Below are 16,356 nucleotides of genomic sequence, written 5' to 3'. Positions count from 1 at the left end.
TCGTGTGTTATTCATTGTTCATTTTTTTCTTTATTATTGTTAACACTGCTGTTCCTTCCATTAGGTAAACTGTGGTAGACTATAATTGAGTATGTTTTTGTATTTAACTATAAGTGATTATTTTGTATTAAGCTGTTTGACAACAGCTTAATACAAAATAATCACTTATAGTTAAATACAATAAAAAAAAAAATAAAAAAAAAAAATATCTTACTTTCAATAATAATTTAAAATGAAAAAAAAAAAAATTTAATAATCTGTATTCCGATGAATCTGTCTAAATAAAGAATAATCTGACAGCCCTACCTATCCTCTCTACTTCTCCCTCCACCACCCCTACGTGTCACCTCTCCACCCCTCGATCACTGTAATTGCTCTTGAAGACGACAATGCTCGCCACACAACAAGTACAATTGCTTATGTGTAAATAACTGTCACATAATATCATTCGATTGCAATAGTTTAGTAATCATTCGATACTTCTGCAGTATTCGCAGGATTATCGGGAAAGACTTCTCATCAACATAATTTTTTTCCTTTCTACAATTCATAATTCCACGTAAGTCAGGTATTTTAAAACTCCAATACTTTTCCAATGAATGAACAATACGATACGTTAGCTTCGTTAATTGGAACACATTTTATTGAATTTTAAATATTCAGGTTTACATCAGATGAGCTTTTTGCCTATTTCTCTGAAAAAATAAATAAATACTAGCCGATCCGACAGAGGTTGTTCTGTTCATAATAAAAAAAACTAATGAATTTGTAATTTAAACCGATGAAAGAAATTAAATTCACAAATAAAATTTGAAAAACAAAATTTTATGAACGATGCGGGACTCGAATCCACGACCTCCGGCGTTCCGTGCCGGTGCTCTAGCCAACTGAGCTAACCGATTGACGTGTCGTTATAAAATCTTGTTTGCTTTGTTCAACTCTCAGGTTGTGGCTTCATCCACACGATATTCTTTACAGTTGATAACCTCAACCCCAATATTTGCATATTAGGAAATTGACTTGAGATGTCGCTCTTTAAAATCGAAATAATTTGTTATGTTTTTAAAGTTACCCCTAGGATCACTTCTAGGGTTAATACACAAATGAACGATGCGGGACTCGAATCCACGACCTCCTCCACAAGCTCCCCAGTACCAGCTTCTTCTATTTGAACGCATACAACGAAGAGCGGCTCGAATCATCAATGATCAAGTCATCTCCGATCGGCTTGATTCTTTGGCGTTGCGTAGAGATGTGGGTTCTCCCTGCATTCAATTCCGCATTTATCACGAAGAGTGCTCAGAGGAGCTGTTCGGGTTGGTTCCAGCGGCCGAATTCCACCAACGGACATTACGTGCAAAGTACTACCCGCATCACGTTCACGTCTGGCATTCCACAACGGCGCGTTTTGCAAGAAATTTCTTGCCTCGCACAGCCACTTTGTGGAATCAAGTTTTCCCGAACCGATACGACTTGGGGACTTTCCAGAAAAGAGCATACTCCCACTTTAAAGGCCGCAACGCATCTCTTGACACCTGATGTTGCTATGGATGTCCAAGGGCGGTTGTCTCACCTCTCCCCATCCAGTGAGCTTCTTGCCCGTTTGCCCCCTCTTATATTAAAAAAATCCTCTGCTTGACTAAAGGAATATTCCTACCAAAAGTCCTGTCTCTGGCCATCATCATTCCATAGATATCGTAATGATTCAGTAAGTGGAAATCTCTTGTATGTATATTCAGAGCGTCCCACGGCTATGCAACATGACGGAAAGTTCCTTAAATATTGTATCATATTTTTTTTTAATTATTGTCTGATTGAACCGAGGATCGATAAGTAATAAGTTTTTCGTAAGTAATGTCTGAGCAAAGTCTAAGTATGCTCTATTTATGCTCAAAGCTCTAAGGAAGCTTTCCAACTAGTCGACAGAGTGCAACGTGGGCACTATCCGACTTCAGTGATGGTTTGGGGTATTAGCTGTGAAGGAGTGACTGAGCCATACTTTTGTGAAAAACGTAACAAAACATCGGCACGAGTATATCAAGATACCATTCTTGAGAAGGTAGTGAAGCCCCTTTTAACCTGATTCCTGCCGCCGAATTCCACCTTCGCACGATACGCCACAAGTTAGGATATCATCCCCACCATCTGGATGTGTGGAGGTCCTCCACAGTGCGATTTTGAAGGAGCTTTCTTCCTCGTACTACAAAGCTGTGGAATGAGCTTCCTTGTGCGGTGTTTCCGGGACGATACGACATGGGTACCTTCAAAAAAAAGCGCGTACACCTTCCTTAAAGGCCGGCAACGCTCTTGTGATTCCTCTGGTGTTGCAAGAGAATGTGGGCGGCGGTGATCACTTAACACCAGGTGACCCGTACGCTGGTTTGTCCTCCTATTAAATAAAAAAAGCCCCTTAACAACACCATGTTCAATAACCAAGAATCTCAGCCAAAATTTCATTAACTCAGTAATTTCATTAGCTACAGCACCCTACAAACCGAAGCACAAATAGTGCTTATCATTAACTGCTCACCTTACAATTATTTAAATAAAAATCTCTTTTCAGGCAATTTTACCGTATATTGTAGTTCTGAGCTGATATTATCACAGTATTTATCGAGTGTGGTTTATAGCGACTCGTTAAGTGCGGACAGAAATGTTTTATTCAGCAGTGTTATGTATGGAGGATTCCATTCTATTCCATTTAATTATCAAGACAAATAGATGCTATAAATAATAAATACGACTATATAAGAATACGTTAAGTGTTAAAGAAATTCTTTTTTCGTCTTACTCGTGTAAGCCTTTCATTTTTTGACATTTGAGTATTTTTGTTGCGTCACTTTGCATATATTGTAACTGAAATGATTTGTAAAACAATTTAAATGTAAATCTTGACTTAAAAGAGTGGCAATGAGTTTCTTGCTACTTTTTCTCATTAGCTCAACCCTTTACGAAGTAGCGGTAAATTCAATAAGAAACAATTTTTTTTTTGACATTCATAAGTGTAATTTTCGTTGAATTTGAAATTTGAAAAAAAACAAAGAAAATTCTCTGTTCAAATAATCGTGGAGATTGTTTAATTATTTTTTTGGTTTTCGGAAACAAACAGTATTTAAAATACATAAGCTATTGTAGACACACCAATAAAGTTTCCACTAACAAACATATCATATGTGTGTTATATAAGTGCATACCTACAAACAAACTATGGAATAAGCCTTATTGAATGTGTTTTTTTATGTCAATAAGGGAAGAGACGAGCAGGACGTTCAGCTGATGGTAATTGATATGCCCTGCCCATTTTAATGAAATGCCGGTCAAGATTCTTGCGCTCGTCACCTTGAGACATAAGATGTTAAGTCTCATTTGCCCAGTAATTTCACTAGCACCGGCGAACTTCAAACCCAAAACACAGTATGTTATGTTTATACATAACTGCTTCACGGCAGAAATAAATGTCGTATCCATAATCTAGCCGGCATCACGTGTCAAAGGAGCCTCCCACTGGATTCCAGAACGATACAACATTTGTGAGTTTATAATAGGCCGGAAACGCTTCTGTGATTCCTCTGCTGTTGCAAAAGAATGTATGTGGCGGTGATCACTTGTCATCCGATTCCTTAAAAAACCATCACGTAAATCACCTTTAACTCTAACTATCCTATAATAAAACTTTATAAAACCGGCTTTAATATATCTTATTGAATAAAACAACGACATTATTAGAAAAATGTTCGAATAAACTGAAACAAAACAATTGAATTTCAATTGTAGGGTAAGTCTATTCAATGTCGTTCCTCTTCTTTAGTTTTTTATTTGTTTTATCGTATTTTTGTGTTATTTTTTAATCGTGTAATGGAGAACGAACTGTTCTTATTCCTTTGTTTAGAGACATTGGTAAAATGTGAAGCATTCTGTGTGATACGATTCTAGGAAATGACCTGGTTCCGACCTTTAGGGTCGTACCTCATCAGCACCCGACCGCGTCTCGACTCGCTCGGACAATATTCTTTATTTTAAATTGTATGTGTATGTATTGACATAATATATAACTTTGGGAGGAACTATCAATAAGCAAAAAGGTCGTTTATAAAGCGTACTAAACTATTTTAGTTTATATTGTCAATATATTTCTTTTTTCCTTTACATATATGTACGTAATATTCTTTTTAAATATATTAATGAGTTTAATTATATAATTATTTAAATAACATAACAAAGAACTTGCAAAACTTGGACTTTTTACGATTTACGATTAAAGGTATAATTAAAACATTCTACCGACCGAAACTGTCGCAGCCGCCCCGCTAGCAATCATGTCGACAGCACCTTATGATTTCTATATTAAATCACAGGTTAAAATATTGTTTAGTGACACATAAGCACCACTAATACACAAAAAATCTTAAATACTAAATTATAATATGATTTAATATTTATTATTATAAGTATATATTTTTATTTTATAACACCATACATTTAGGAAAAAAAACGACAAAATAAAAAAATATAATTATCAGTCATTCCCTTTGATACCTACACAAGTTAAGTACAATGGGAAAACTATAGTAACTGTCTACTCCAAATATCACGAGGGGCTGCTGAAAACCAGTGTTGTGTTGGTGTCTTCTGCACTGACCAAAAATATACTGAGTGTGCTCCTTTTAGCAGAGTATTACGCGCATACAGTTATTTTAATTAAGTTTTTGCCTAATATAATTTAGTATTTTAAGATTTTAATTAATATTAGTAATTTGTGTTGTGTGTTTTTTGTTGCTAATACAATGTTTACTATTCGATTCTAAATAATATAAGATAAAAAACAACACTTTGCGGTAATTCCTTGCTGCAAGGAGCCGACTCAGTACATAATTGTGTCAGTGCAGAAGACACCAACACAGCACTGGTTTTCAGAGCCCCCTCCTTACAGTTGCTGTACCTAGTCTTCCCATTGTAATTGATTTCTGTGTGAAAGAGTATGGTTTTTATCGTCCATTTTTAATGTGTTGTTGTAACGTTACAGGCGACACGATATGTCCGAGTGGAATGTTCCGCTGCTCGGAGGGGAAGTGCATCCCCGCGCTCTGGGTATGCAACTATCAGCAGGATTGCGAGAAGGGAGAAGATGAGCTGCAGTCTTGCCGTGAGTTACTTTATCTTTTTAAAACGAGAAAAATATTACCAGCATAACGTCATAAATCAAGGTTAAAAAGCGATGTAAAGTAAAAGTTTTTAACTACTTTTGGTTAAAGAAATAAACAAATTTATTTATTTAAAAAAAACGTTACTGCAGGGTAACTGATACATTATTACTATGACAACTATGTCTGTCAGTCAAACAGCGATAATAAACCAAGATCTTATTATACTCTTAATTAGAATCATAACTGTGAATTCAAAAATTTTTATAGAACAAACTCCTATTTCTTTTAAAAAGTAAATATTAACATGCTCTGTACGGTGTTTAATGCCTTTGATAACCGATTTATACTATCCAATTGCTTTTATGTATACAATTAACTGGTACGAAAATTTATTTGATAAATGTCATCCTTTTTGGGGTTTACTCCTTAAGAATCGATTTTCATATAAGGCGCCCGGTATGAGAAAAATATGGAGAGTAAAACCTACTCATCAAATAGCATAGTAACGTTTTTGGTGCGCATCATTTCTCGCGCACCTTTCACTTTCTTGTATTTTGAAGCTTTATAATAATAATTAATTATTATAATATTGAATTTGATTTATTTTTATACTTTCATAAAGTCAAGTGAAAATTCTATAAATTATGGAAGAAAGTGGTGTAAATAATAGTACCGGAAAATCTGATAAGCACACTAAGTAAGTTACAATTAATACATTAATATGACACGTATTGTATATATATACAAGTGTGCTTTGTATTTACCAAATATTGACTTATCAATATAGATCATACAAATTTATATGAGCTATGCACATAATTAAATGTTTAATTTAATATGGAGAGTATATATAGCGCATTTCACGCGAAATAGACAATTTTTACCTAACCTATTATTTTTTAAATATCTATGACGAGGAAAGAACCTCTGTATTGTTTTTTAAAAGGTGTGACGTCATTACTGTTGACATCACAATTGCTATCTTGCTGAAGATCACTCATTTGTTCTTCTAAAGAAAACTACACGAGTAGGTATTTTAGTACTTTCGTTTATTCAACGGGCAGCGTTACGACGTCCCAGAGAGGTCCGTACCGTACGACATTGAAATGCGGCCGTATTTATGAGGCTCGTTACACGTGCACGTGTTTTCAATTCGTGTTGTAGTATTTGCGCCGATATCAATAATTTAGGATTATTTCTCATCATGGGTACCACAACGGCGCCTATTTCTGCCGTGAAACAGTAATGTTTACTGTGTTTCCGTCTGAAGAGCGCCGTAGCTAGTGAAATTACTGGGCAAATGAGACTTATCATCTTATGTCTCAAGGTGAGGAGCGCAATTGTAGTGCCGCTCAGAATTATTGGATTTTCAAGAATCCTGAGCGGCACTGCATTGTAATGGGCAGGGCATATCAATTACCACCAGTTGAACGTCCTGCTCGTCTCGTCCCTTATTATCATAAAAAAAAGATAATTCCCAAAGAAATTCAAAAACATAAAAAAAAATGATGTGGTGTCGTGGGACACCAGGTAGGAACGAAGTTCCTTCGGCTAATGTAGAATCGACAAAAAGAGGGAGAAAGGGAAAGGTATTATTCACTACTCGCTTGTGTATGCGACTGTCGCGCCTGCGCACGTCTCATTTAACGGTTTTATTCCACGCACTTTTTTCCACGGATTTTTTCTTACGGTTTTACTATCACATTTTTTTCAGTTCGGTCGCGCAGTAATTTCCCTATACCCTCCAAGCCTGTCGTAAGGAACTTCGTTCCAAATACCAATCGAATTTACATCCTCCTCCTTTTTGAAGTCGGTTAAAAATTAAATGCTAAGGCTAAATAAGGGATGACCACTGTTTCTTCCTTTTAAACTTTTTTTTGTATTCCTTGCTCAGAACAGAAGAACTAGAATAAGTAAGATATTAAAATTTCTACAACAATATTATAACTTTATATACAAACCGCGTTATTATCTTGTCTACTAAATTCTACATTGTGAAATGTCAGAAACATTTCTTGAAATTCATAATTCATACTTTTTGATATTCTGGAACTCTTTGTGTCTCACGTGCTTAGTCATATGAATTTTTAAAGGTTACTTAAGATATATTCGTATGCTATTCAGGTTATAAAATTTGATTTATTATATAATGAAATTCTAGTTGAAATTGCAAATAAGTATATTGTACAAACATACATTTAACGATCAATGCATAGGAGTTTTATAATATGTATTTACATTTTAAGAGACTTAAATCTCTGTTATTTCTCACTACTCTCATAGAATAGTTATTCTAAAACTCTAGCAAATTCTCTATGTTTTGCTCTTTGTTGTGTGAAGATATTAATGTCTGTGACACTACTAACAGCTTATTGTGTTGGGCGGAGTATATCGTCAGTGAATAGTCTCCTTAATGCGTCCACTAATGTTACGCTGTATGAAAAATGATAGCATTATTTTTTACTTCAGGAAGACACGTGTTGAAAATATGTTCTGCATTTAATAACTATTATTATTACCCGGTTTGTTTTTCCATGATTTATTTACTAAGCGTCTCGAATCCGACTTTTCTGTCAGCGCGACGTGTAAGATTATCCATGATTGAATTCAAATATTGTTCTTCAAATTTTGTTTATTTAAGTGTGAAAAGCATATACTTACATACATTATATGTATATACAAATATGATAATAGGCCTACACCAGCGTAGGTTAAAGATAATTCCGCCGGTGGATAAGGAGACAGCCTGATATTCCTCGCGATGAGTACCGTTCTCAATACAACTTATTTTTATTATTTTATTTATTTTATAAGATGTGCCAACAATAACTCAACTTAACATTAACAATTGATTTGCACTTAGGTACATACTATTTCTATTTTGGTACTTCTGATTACGTGCATTTTTAACAACTTCTATAATAAATTCTGTATCTGACCATTGACCCACTTGAACTACCGGAAATAATATATCTGATGGACTCTCATCAGAAGGGTGATACGCCCGCTATATCTTAAATGTTCCATTCTTCATATTTTCGATAGTAATTCATCTTGAAACATCATCAGGAATTGGACAGGCGAAATCACCAGGATAATCGGAGGTCACCGAATCATAGCCAAGCCTTGGACCCAATTGGGTCCATATTAGGCCCATGGAGAGGGCTATGAAACAGTGCATGAGAAAACTTGCTTGCCCTTTAATAAAATTTTAACGATAAATTATAAAAAAACGAGTGTACTGTAGACCACTGACTGAAACAAAATATAAAGTTATAAAATCCTTCAAGAACGAAATTAAATTGCAATACAATCAAGAAATCACCGTTCGCGTAACGCAGGCGATCTTTCGCGATTCCCCAAGTAAAGCGTGCGTAAGGAAGTTTTACTTCAAAAGTACAAATTGATGATGATAAGAGTAATACCTAAATTTCATGGTTAAGAATTATTCATGTACGCACCTTGCCGCTTTTTAATTTAATTTATATTTTTAATTTAAGACAATCAAAGGCATCAAACGGTTTATTTGACGAGAACTGCAAATTTTTTAACTGTTTATCGTGCTTTCACCTCATATACATTACAATTTCAAATTTCAAACTTTCGGACCATATTGGAGTCTCAAATAATGAGTAACATTATAAGGAAGTTTACCATCCACACGATATTACGACAATTCAAACAATACTGTATCTACGAGAAGCATTGAGCGATTAAACAATATACCGTTTGGATCGAATCATTTAACTCGCCAAGCGTAAATCCAATTGAAAATCGCACTGATAAGGACCCTACACACTCACCTGCGGCACCTTCGACTCCGCACTTGCAGCCCGAGAGTCAGCGTGATTGATGGCCGACACTGATTGCTGCTCGGCCCGATCCGACCTTTGTGCTAATGACGGAGCACGATTGATCCCTCCGTTGTGCTTTGAATATTTATTGGGTACGAGTTTCCAAATGTTTGGAATTACTGGATATAGTGTAATTGATGATTCGGTTTGCTCTTGTTCTTTATTGACGGAAGTTCATTTTACTGCGTACGTTGGTTGGTTTGTTATTCATTCGTATTCGAAACAAGTCCTCATTGGAATTTTCTCCAGTTAATAAAAAGGCTTTGTAGATTTCTGATTGTAATTCATCATTATATATAATTTATAGATTATGAATTAAATTATATTTCTTCAAACTTTAACATACATTGATTTCAATATTTGTCTATTTGCTACTTGCAATACGTATTTTTATTACCAGTTACGTTAGTGTTTAATATAATATTTTTATATCATACTCGTATTTATTCGTCATACACGAAAAATTTCTTTTGAACCGGTTTTAAAATATGTGAATGTTTATTCAAAAATATACTATTGCCAACACGAACCTTTTTTATATTATATATTTGCTTTAATTACAGAACCTCCCGAATGTGAAGCGGGCCAACTTACGTGTGGTCAATATGTATGGAACAAGACATACTGCATACCACCACACTACCGCTGTGATATGCACGTCGACTGCGTGGATGGAACGGACGAGGCGGACTGCAGTGAGTAATCATTTTTATCAACACCATAACATAGACGGATAAGGATTGGCACTCTGTGATTATTGCTAGCATTTATGAAATGAAATTGTTATTTGTCTATTAGAATAAATTGGCTTTGCGTGTGATCCTGTATAAACGCTAATTATAATATATATAACGAAAACATGGTTAATGGTGTTTCTGTGTTTTTAATCCTATTTAACAATGAAAGCCATAGAGAGACAGCGTTTAAATGAAAATCACACATTTTTTTTCTAAACAGCTGAATTATAAATAATTTATTATTTATAATTATATTTATTATACAATTTAATATCGAAATAATGTAGATTACTTTACGGATTATTAAAAAAAATACAATTTACTTCATTCCACCTTCGCACGACACGCCACAAGTTAGGATATCATCCTCACCATCTGGATGTGTGGCGGTCCTCCACAGTGCGGTTTACAAGGAGCTTTCTTCCACGTACTACAAAGCTGTGGAATGAACTTTCTTGTGCGGTGTTTCCGGGACGACACGACATGGGTACCTTCAAAAAATGCGCGTACACCTTCCTTAAAGGCCGGCAACGCTCTTGTGATTCCTCTGGTGTTGCAAGAGATTGTGGGCGGCGGTGATCACTTAAAAACAGGTGACCCGTACGCTCGTTTGTCCTCCTATTCCATAAAAAAAAAATGTTATTATTTTCTATATTAAAAAATAGTACTATTTGAATATGACAGTAAATTCTTGAAAGAATATAAACTCTTCATATTTCGTCAACACTCGTGAAAAATGCTATAAATTGGGTGACTTTGTTCGTTGTGAAACCTTGTAAAAACAAACAACAATTAGAGCGGCACTACATACGGCTCTCGAGATGAAAAGCTAAAAGCAATTAAGTGAAAGCTGTTCGCGAGTGAGGACGAGTAGACTCGAGCATGTCGTGTGTCGCGCGCTGACCCGGAAACGAGAGCGGCGACCGACGACCGGCTCGCGACCCAGTGAATACTACTCTTAATTTATATGTGTACTATGCAATGCTCGGTATCTATAGAAAATTTATAATGATGCGTCCGTTTGTTTGCCCGAGCTAATTGTCTTTGGACCTACCTGTCGGATTAAAATATATTTTTGTATTCGATTGAATTTCGATAAATAATTATTTAATCTAATCAATCTTTAGGGTGGCTCTTACGCGACGCTGTGTACTTGCATAATCGGGATAGGGTTTATGTAGGCGATGCCTTTTTACATTGAATCTCTCATATTTGTCCTAACTAACCTATCTAAGTATTTTAATACTTTTACGAAGGTGACGTTGAACTTCGGTAATTTACCGGCGCAAAGAAACCTTGATCTTGACATGCCTAGTTGTTTTGTAAACAGAGTTGTTTACAAAAACAAGTTTTCTTGTTGTGTTACTCAGTAGAGTAATTTCGAGAATTATGAATTGTTTTTACTCGCATAAATAGAGGCACAATTTTCGCTTCATTCAATAACAGAGAGATAAAGTAAACATTAGTAGTGATACCTATAATCCCTACTAATATTACAAATGTGAATGTAAGATTGTTTGTTATGGTTTTACGCCGGAGCTACTGAACCGATTTTGATGAAATATGGTACAGCGATAGACTAGAGCTTGGGAAAGGACATAGGCTATATTTTATCCCGGAAAATCCATGGCTCCCGCGGGATTAGTGAATAAGTGAAATTCACGTCGATGAGCTATAACTATATCAATAGTAGGTAACAATATTCCTTGAAATAAGATTCATATAATATGTTGGGAACGAGAGCGATAATGGGAACCGAAACTTGCTTATTATTTTTAAAAACCCTTTATCTACGTGGACGAATTCGGGGACACCCGATAGTAAGCTATATTTATGTGTGTTATTGTTGATCAGAGTTATTGGTACCAAGTAATAGAGTTATTGGTCCGAACCATATAGGCCTAAAACGTAACAATATGAACGTAAAATTATATCCAAAGAGATCAGAGACCAAGGGAAGTCATCAAATCGTGTGATAGTTATTGAGACAATCTCACACGACATGTAGTATAATGAAATGGATAAATATTGGGGTTGTAAGGAACCTGGTTGACATAAAATGATCTATCTTTAGAGCTGGCCACGAACAGGCCAGATTTTCTTAATGATACCACAGACTGGGAGTGTAACGAACACCCTCAGGCTCTTTAATTATTAATGTTTATTGTACGATATTACATTGTAATCCATGTTTTTATATAAAAAAAGCCCGCCGAATTTCTTCCGTTCCTGTTGCGCCCGTTCTTCTCAGGCCTCAGGTAGTCTATTTTGAATGGGTGGTATTCAAAATCAAATAAAATTTTTTTTTCAGCACAAATCCAGTCACACTTTGGCACGCTGAACTTGTTGCGTTACAAAACTTTGTCTAATGAAATATTTTGTGAAACACTTTTAAGATATTAATAAAATTCCAAGGATCCATTAGGTAATTGTTTTTGAGAGAATTGATAAGTTTAGATCGCATTTTGCAAGTCGATTAATTCACTGGCAAATTTTCCAGCGAAAGTACATACGTGAATCAAATTCAATCAGCTGGTCACTGACAAGAATAGCCTGAATTTGCAGCCATTTCTGGCGTTTATTACCAACTTCAATTACCTTTTTTACACGCTTTTTATTAGCTTCACCTGTATGTATGTTTGTTTGTAACCGACCCATTTGGGCTCGATTTTGACCCACTTTAAACGGCCAGATTTCGTTCAAACTTCGTAGATTTATGGAGGACCGATGACAATACATTAATTTGATAAAGTTATTCCATTTTTCAATTTGCAAAATAAGATGTTTCTTAATTTATATAATTTTTTTAACTTTCGTCGATAAGACATGAATTGATGTTCATTTTAAATTTCAATCATTATATTTTTAACGAAAGCGTGTTTTTTAGTTTTATTAAACTATTTTTTTTCATACAATATACAGCGTCGAGCTATAATGTCGATATTAAAGGTAGAGCAACTTAACCGTAACCATGAAAACAGAATACAAATAAATAAATTTTCTATAATATTATTTCGGAGCCACCTGTAAGTAACAAAGTAGCCGCCGCGTAGAGTATAATATAGCTTAGGTATTGACACCTACTTGTCCCACGTAGCCCCGCAGTAGCCTTTCAGAACGCCTAGGTAAGGACGTGAGGGATAATAAAAATTTATTTTTTGATACTTACATTTATTAACTAAAATTTCATTTTTTTTTTATGATTATGGTTAAGTAATTTAACCCTTTTTTTACAAATGAGTCGATCCTCTCACAGCTAAAAAAGTCTGTCCACGATATGCGAAGGGGTAATGAGAGCCTGGAGAAATTGATTAGAGGATACAAATGGCAAGCGAGCCCGAGGCCAATCTCATACCAGATGGACCGACCAAATAAAATACTCCCCGAAGTTTAGCTCCGTCATCAGGGCAGAAGCCGATGGAATCAAATAGTTCCCTCCAAGTGTTGACCACTTGTTGATGACCACGATACTCAGTCATGAGGGAATGACTAGAGAGAGAGACTTTTACCCATGGGTGTCATTTAATGTTGCCATTGTAGATCCACTCTGTATGTATTATGGTGTTGCGATTTAAAATAAGAGTGCAAATATTATTTTTAGGTTTTTAATATCTGCATCCGAATATGTTATTAATTCAGTGCTTTCCTATAACGTAGTTAACAAGAAAATTATTCTTTGCATAAAGGAATAAAAGTTAATAGAAAACAGAATTAGTTGTTGATACAAAAAGCTGGAAAGGTCACCGTTCACTTACCTTCGTTGTGGCCACGAGTTAGTGCTAACCGGCGGGCGGGCCCATACACTGTGGCGACAAAAGTCAACATTAAAATGATATATATTTGATTCAGCCATTCATGAGTTTCTGAGTAGCCCTAATTGTAACACCTGGATTACTACCAAATGCTATTACTATGTTAATACGCTGTAAATATTCTTGATAGTAGTAATTTTAAACAGAGTTTCTTCTGAAATACAGCTGATGTGGCAAGAGGTATTCCAGGAGGACAGCTAGATAATGATGAGGATGGGTAAGAATCCACATGTTCGCCTAATCCTTCTTTTCCATATTAAAAAAAATTAACGACATCTTACATATATTTAAAAAAACTGCAGTTGGTGGATGCTACCTGAGATAAAGTAACTGGCAGAAGCTCTTTAAATCAATAATTATAATAAAATATATAAGCACGGTTCATTACATAAGTGCTTTAATATAATTGAACTAATAGGACATAACGGAATTTGTGATAATTAATAAGGGATAATGTTGCCAGCTCCATGGGCATCTTACATGTGGACGGCGATCTTAATGATTCTATATTAATACTGCTACAACTAAGTATGTATTTATTTAACAATTATTTAACTATGAACTTTTGAAATACTTTATAAAGTATAACATGCCGTAGCTGGTATCCTATTTTTATTTTGTCGCTGAGGTTGGCAGTTCATGGTTACCCCAAATTATGCATAGCCTGTACTATAGATGCTAGACTACTAGTAGAATATACATAAATATGTATGTATAAATATTAATATATACGTCACACTAACGTTTGGATTATTAACAATGCAATGTATTCTGGCGATCATGACCAGATCGTCGGACCATCTTGTAGGGGGCGTACTGCTTGACTATATAGTCAAATGATTCATTTATGCATTACAAATTGCATTCGATTAAGTTCAGAAACTCTATTAGTTACTAACGCTACCGCTCGTGAATGTCCGCTTCTAGCGGCGCAGTCGTGGCCAGACTGTTAGCGTTATAAAATTAAGTCTTGTATTGTGAGTGCCCGAGGACAAGCTACGATCATATAGTTATGCAAAACTTCTTTGAACCTCTGAGAGTACCGCACCAACCCTAAGGCACCCGCCTTTCTTCGGAAAGTATTTTTGTTAAAATAATCTTGTCTCCGATACGCCAATCCAATATGTTCTCTGATCGTAAGGCTGATGTTTATTCATGTTATCATAAATGTTATTTACAGATATTGTGTGTACAAATTTATTTATTTTTTATGACAAAATGTGCGAGCATTGGTGCGTGCAAGTACTAGGTTACTAACGTTTTTGAGTTTTCTAAATGTAATTAACTTGCGGGCTAAGCGGGCGCTACTTGTGGTTTCTGGATGATCCTGTTACCAGAAACAATGTTTAATTTTTTTTTTTTTTAATTATTAATAAAAAACTCGCTTATAATACCTTTACTTATTTACGGTGGTCTGGATTGATGCATCTACTGTTTTTACTTATTAATTTATATACTTAGATTAAGGATTGGTGTCTGCTGCGCTCCAACTAGATACCGCACTACCTCAAAAACAATAGCTTTTTATTACGGCAACTATTAGATGCTATTGTACGTGGCATTTTGACACTCAATGGCATATTTTAAATTTTGTAACATACGCTTCGTGTTATTTTACATTGAAATTAATAAAATACAAAATACTTACATACAGTAGTATTGGCCTCACTTTGCGACTTCGCCTGCGGTATCTAGTTGGAGCGCAGCGGAGACCAATCATTAATGTTAGTATGTAAATTAGTAAGTAAAAACAGTAACTAACTTAATATAAGTTTACATGCTTATTTAACTTACTCGTGTAAGGAATTGAGTTTTGTGGCATCACTTTACATATATTGTAATTGAAATGATTTGTAAAACGATGAAGTTGTGAATGTTAATTTAACGGCACTGAGTTTCTTACTACTTCTTTTCAATAAAGCTCAACCTTTCCGATGTGGTAGATGTTAAAAGAAAAGAAAAGTTTTGACAGGATTTTGATTTGATTTAATTATTAAATATTCAGTAACAGCATTTAAATAAAATGCTAAAAAGGTACGCAAAAATTAAAAACGAGCTTTTTTGATTACGATAAAATAACTTATATAATTCAGCATTTAGGTACACGCTATTTAATACATCATTTTTTTTTAAATATAATGTGTACTGCCAATAATAACAGACGATTTCTGTTATGTTGAATAATGCAAACCTAACCTAAATACAAACATAATATTAAAACCATTAATATTATTATTATACCAACTATAGAATTACAGTTAAATCTCGTAATTTAATACTTATTTTTTTTTCAGCGTACCGCAAATGCCAGCCAGATGACTTCCAGTGCGGGGTGGAAAGGCCTGTCAGCGGCAAGGCCGCAGCCAACCAGGGTCCTTGCCTGCCCAAGGAGAAGAGATGTGACGGGTCAGTTGCGTTAATTGTTAACTACTCTGTTCCCTTGTTCAGACGTTCTCTTTCTCGTCGGATGACTCTCTTTCCAGAATTCTGCAATTCAATCTCCTGAAGATGCCTCGTGTAGAGGCTTAACACATATCGAAATGCTTGAAGCAGAGTAACGAAATTTAAAAGAATCGTTAAAAACCTTTGTGTGGCAAAGGTTACTATAATAATGATTTTTCACCTCTCGAGCACGAAAAGGGCGCTATTGCTATGTGAAAACTCGCAGCAAAAACGCTTTTTGCTGCGAGCGTGAGGCAAAGTGATTTAAATTTCGAACCCCACGTGACCATACATCCGGGAATTACTCCGCGTTAAAAAAATAAACAATGTGATCCGGTGCGTTCCGAAACTCATTTTAGCCTAGCGT

At 35.2% G+C, this 16,356-nt stretch overlaps 1 protein-coding gene across 1 annotated transcript in view; it reads left to right on the top strand.

The window, feature by feature from the left end:
- LOC126966429 (low-density lipoprotein receptor-related protein 2) overlaps positions 1-16,356 on the top strand; it is a 221,594-nt gene that overhangs the window by 177,000 nt on the left and 28,238 nt on the right. Inside the window, exons 2-4 of the mRNA XM_050810470.1 lie at positions 5,024-5,143; positions 9,562-9,693; positions 15,842-15,953. Coding sequence (XP_050666427.1) covers positions 5,024-5,143; positions 9,562-9,693; positions 15,842-15,953 — 364 coding nt within the window. The remainder of the gene's footprint in view (positions 1-5,023; positions 5,144-9,561; positions 9,694-15,841; positions 15,954-16,356) is intronic.

Source organism: Leptidea sinapis, chromosome 1 (genome assembly GCF_905404315.1).
Source record: "Leptidea sinapis chromosome 1, ilLepSina1.1, whole genome shotgun sequence".
Classification (NCBI taxonomy): Eukaryota; Metazoa; Arthropoda; class Insecta; order Lepidoptera; family Pieridae; genus Leptidea; species Leptidea sinapis.
The sequence above is the reverse complement of the archived record's forward strand: the minus strand, read 5'-3'. Positions and strand labels throughout refer to the sequence as shown.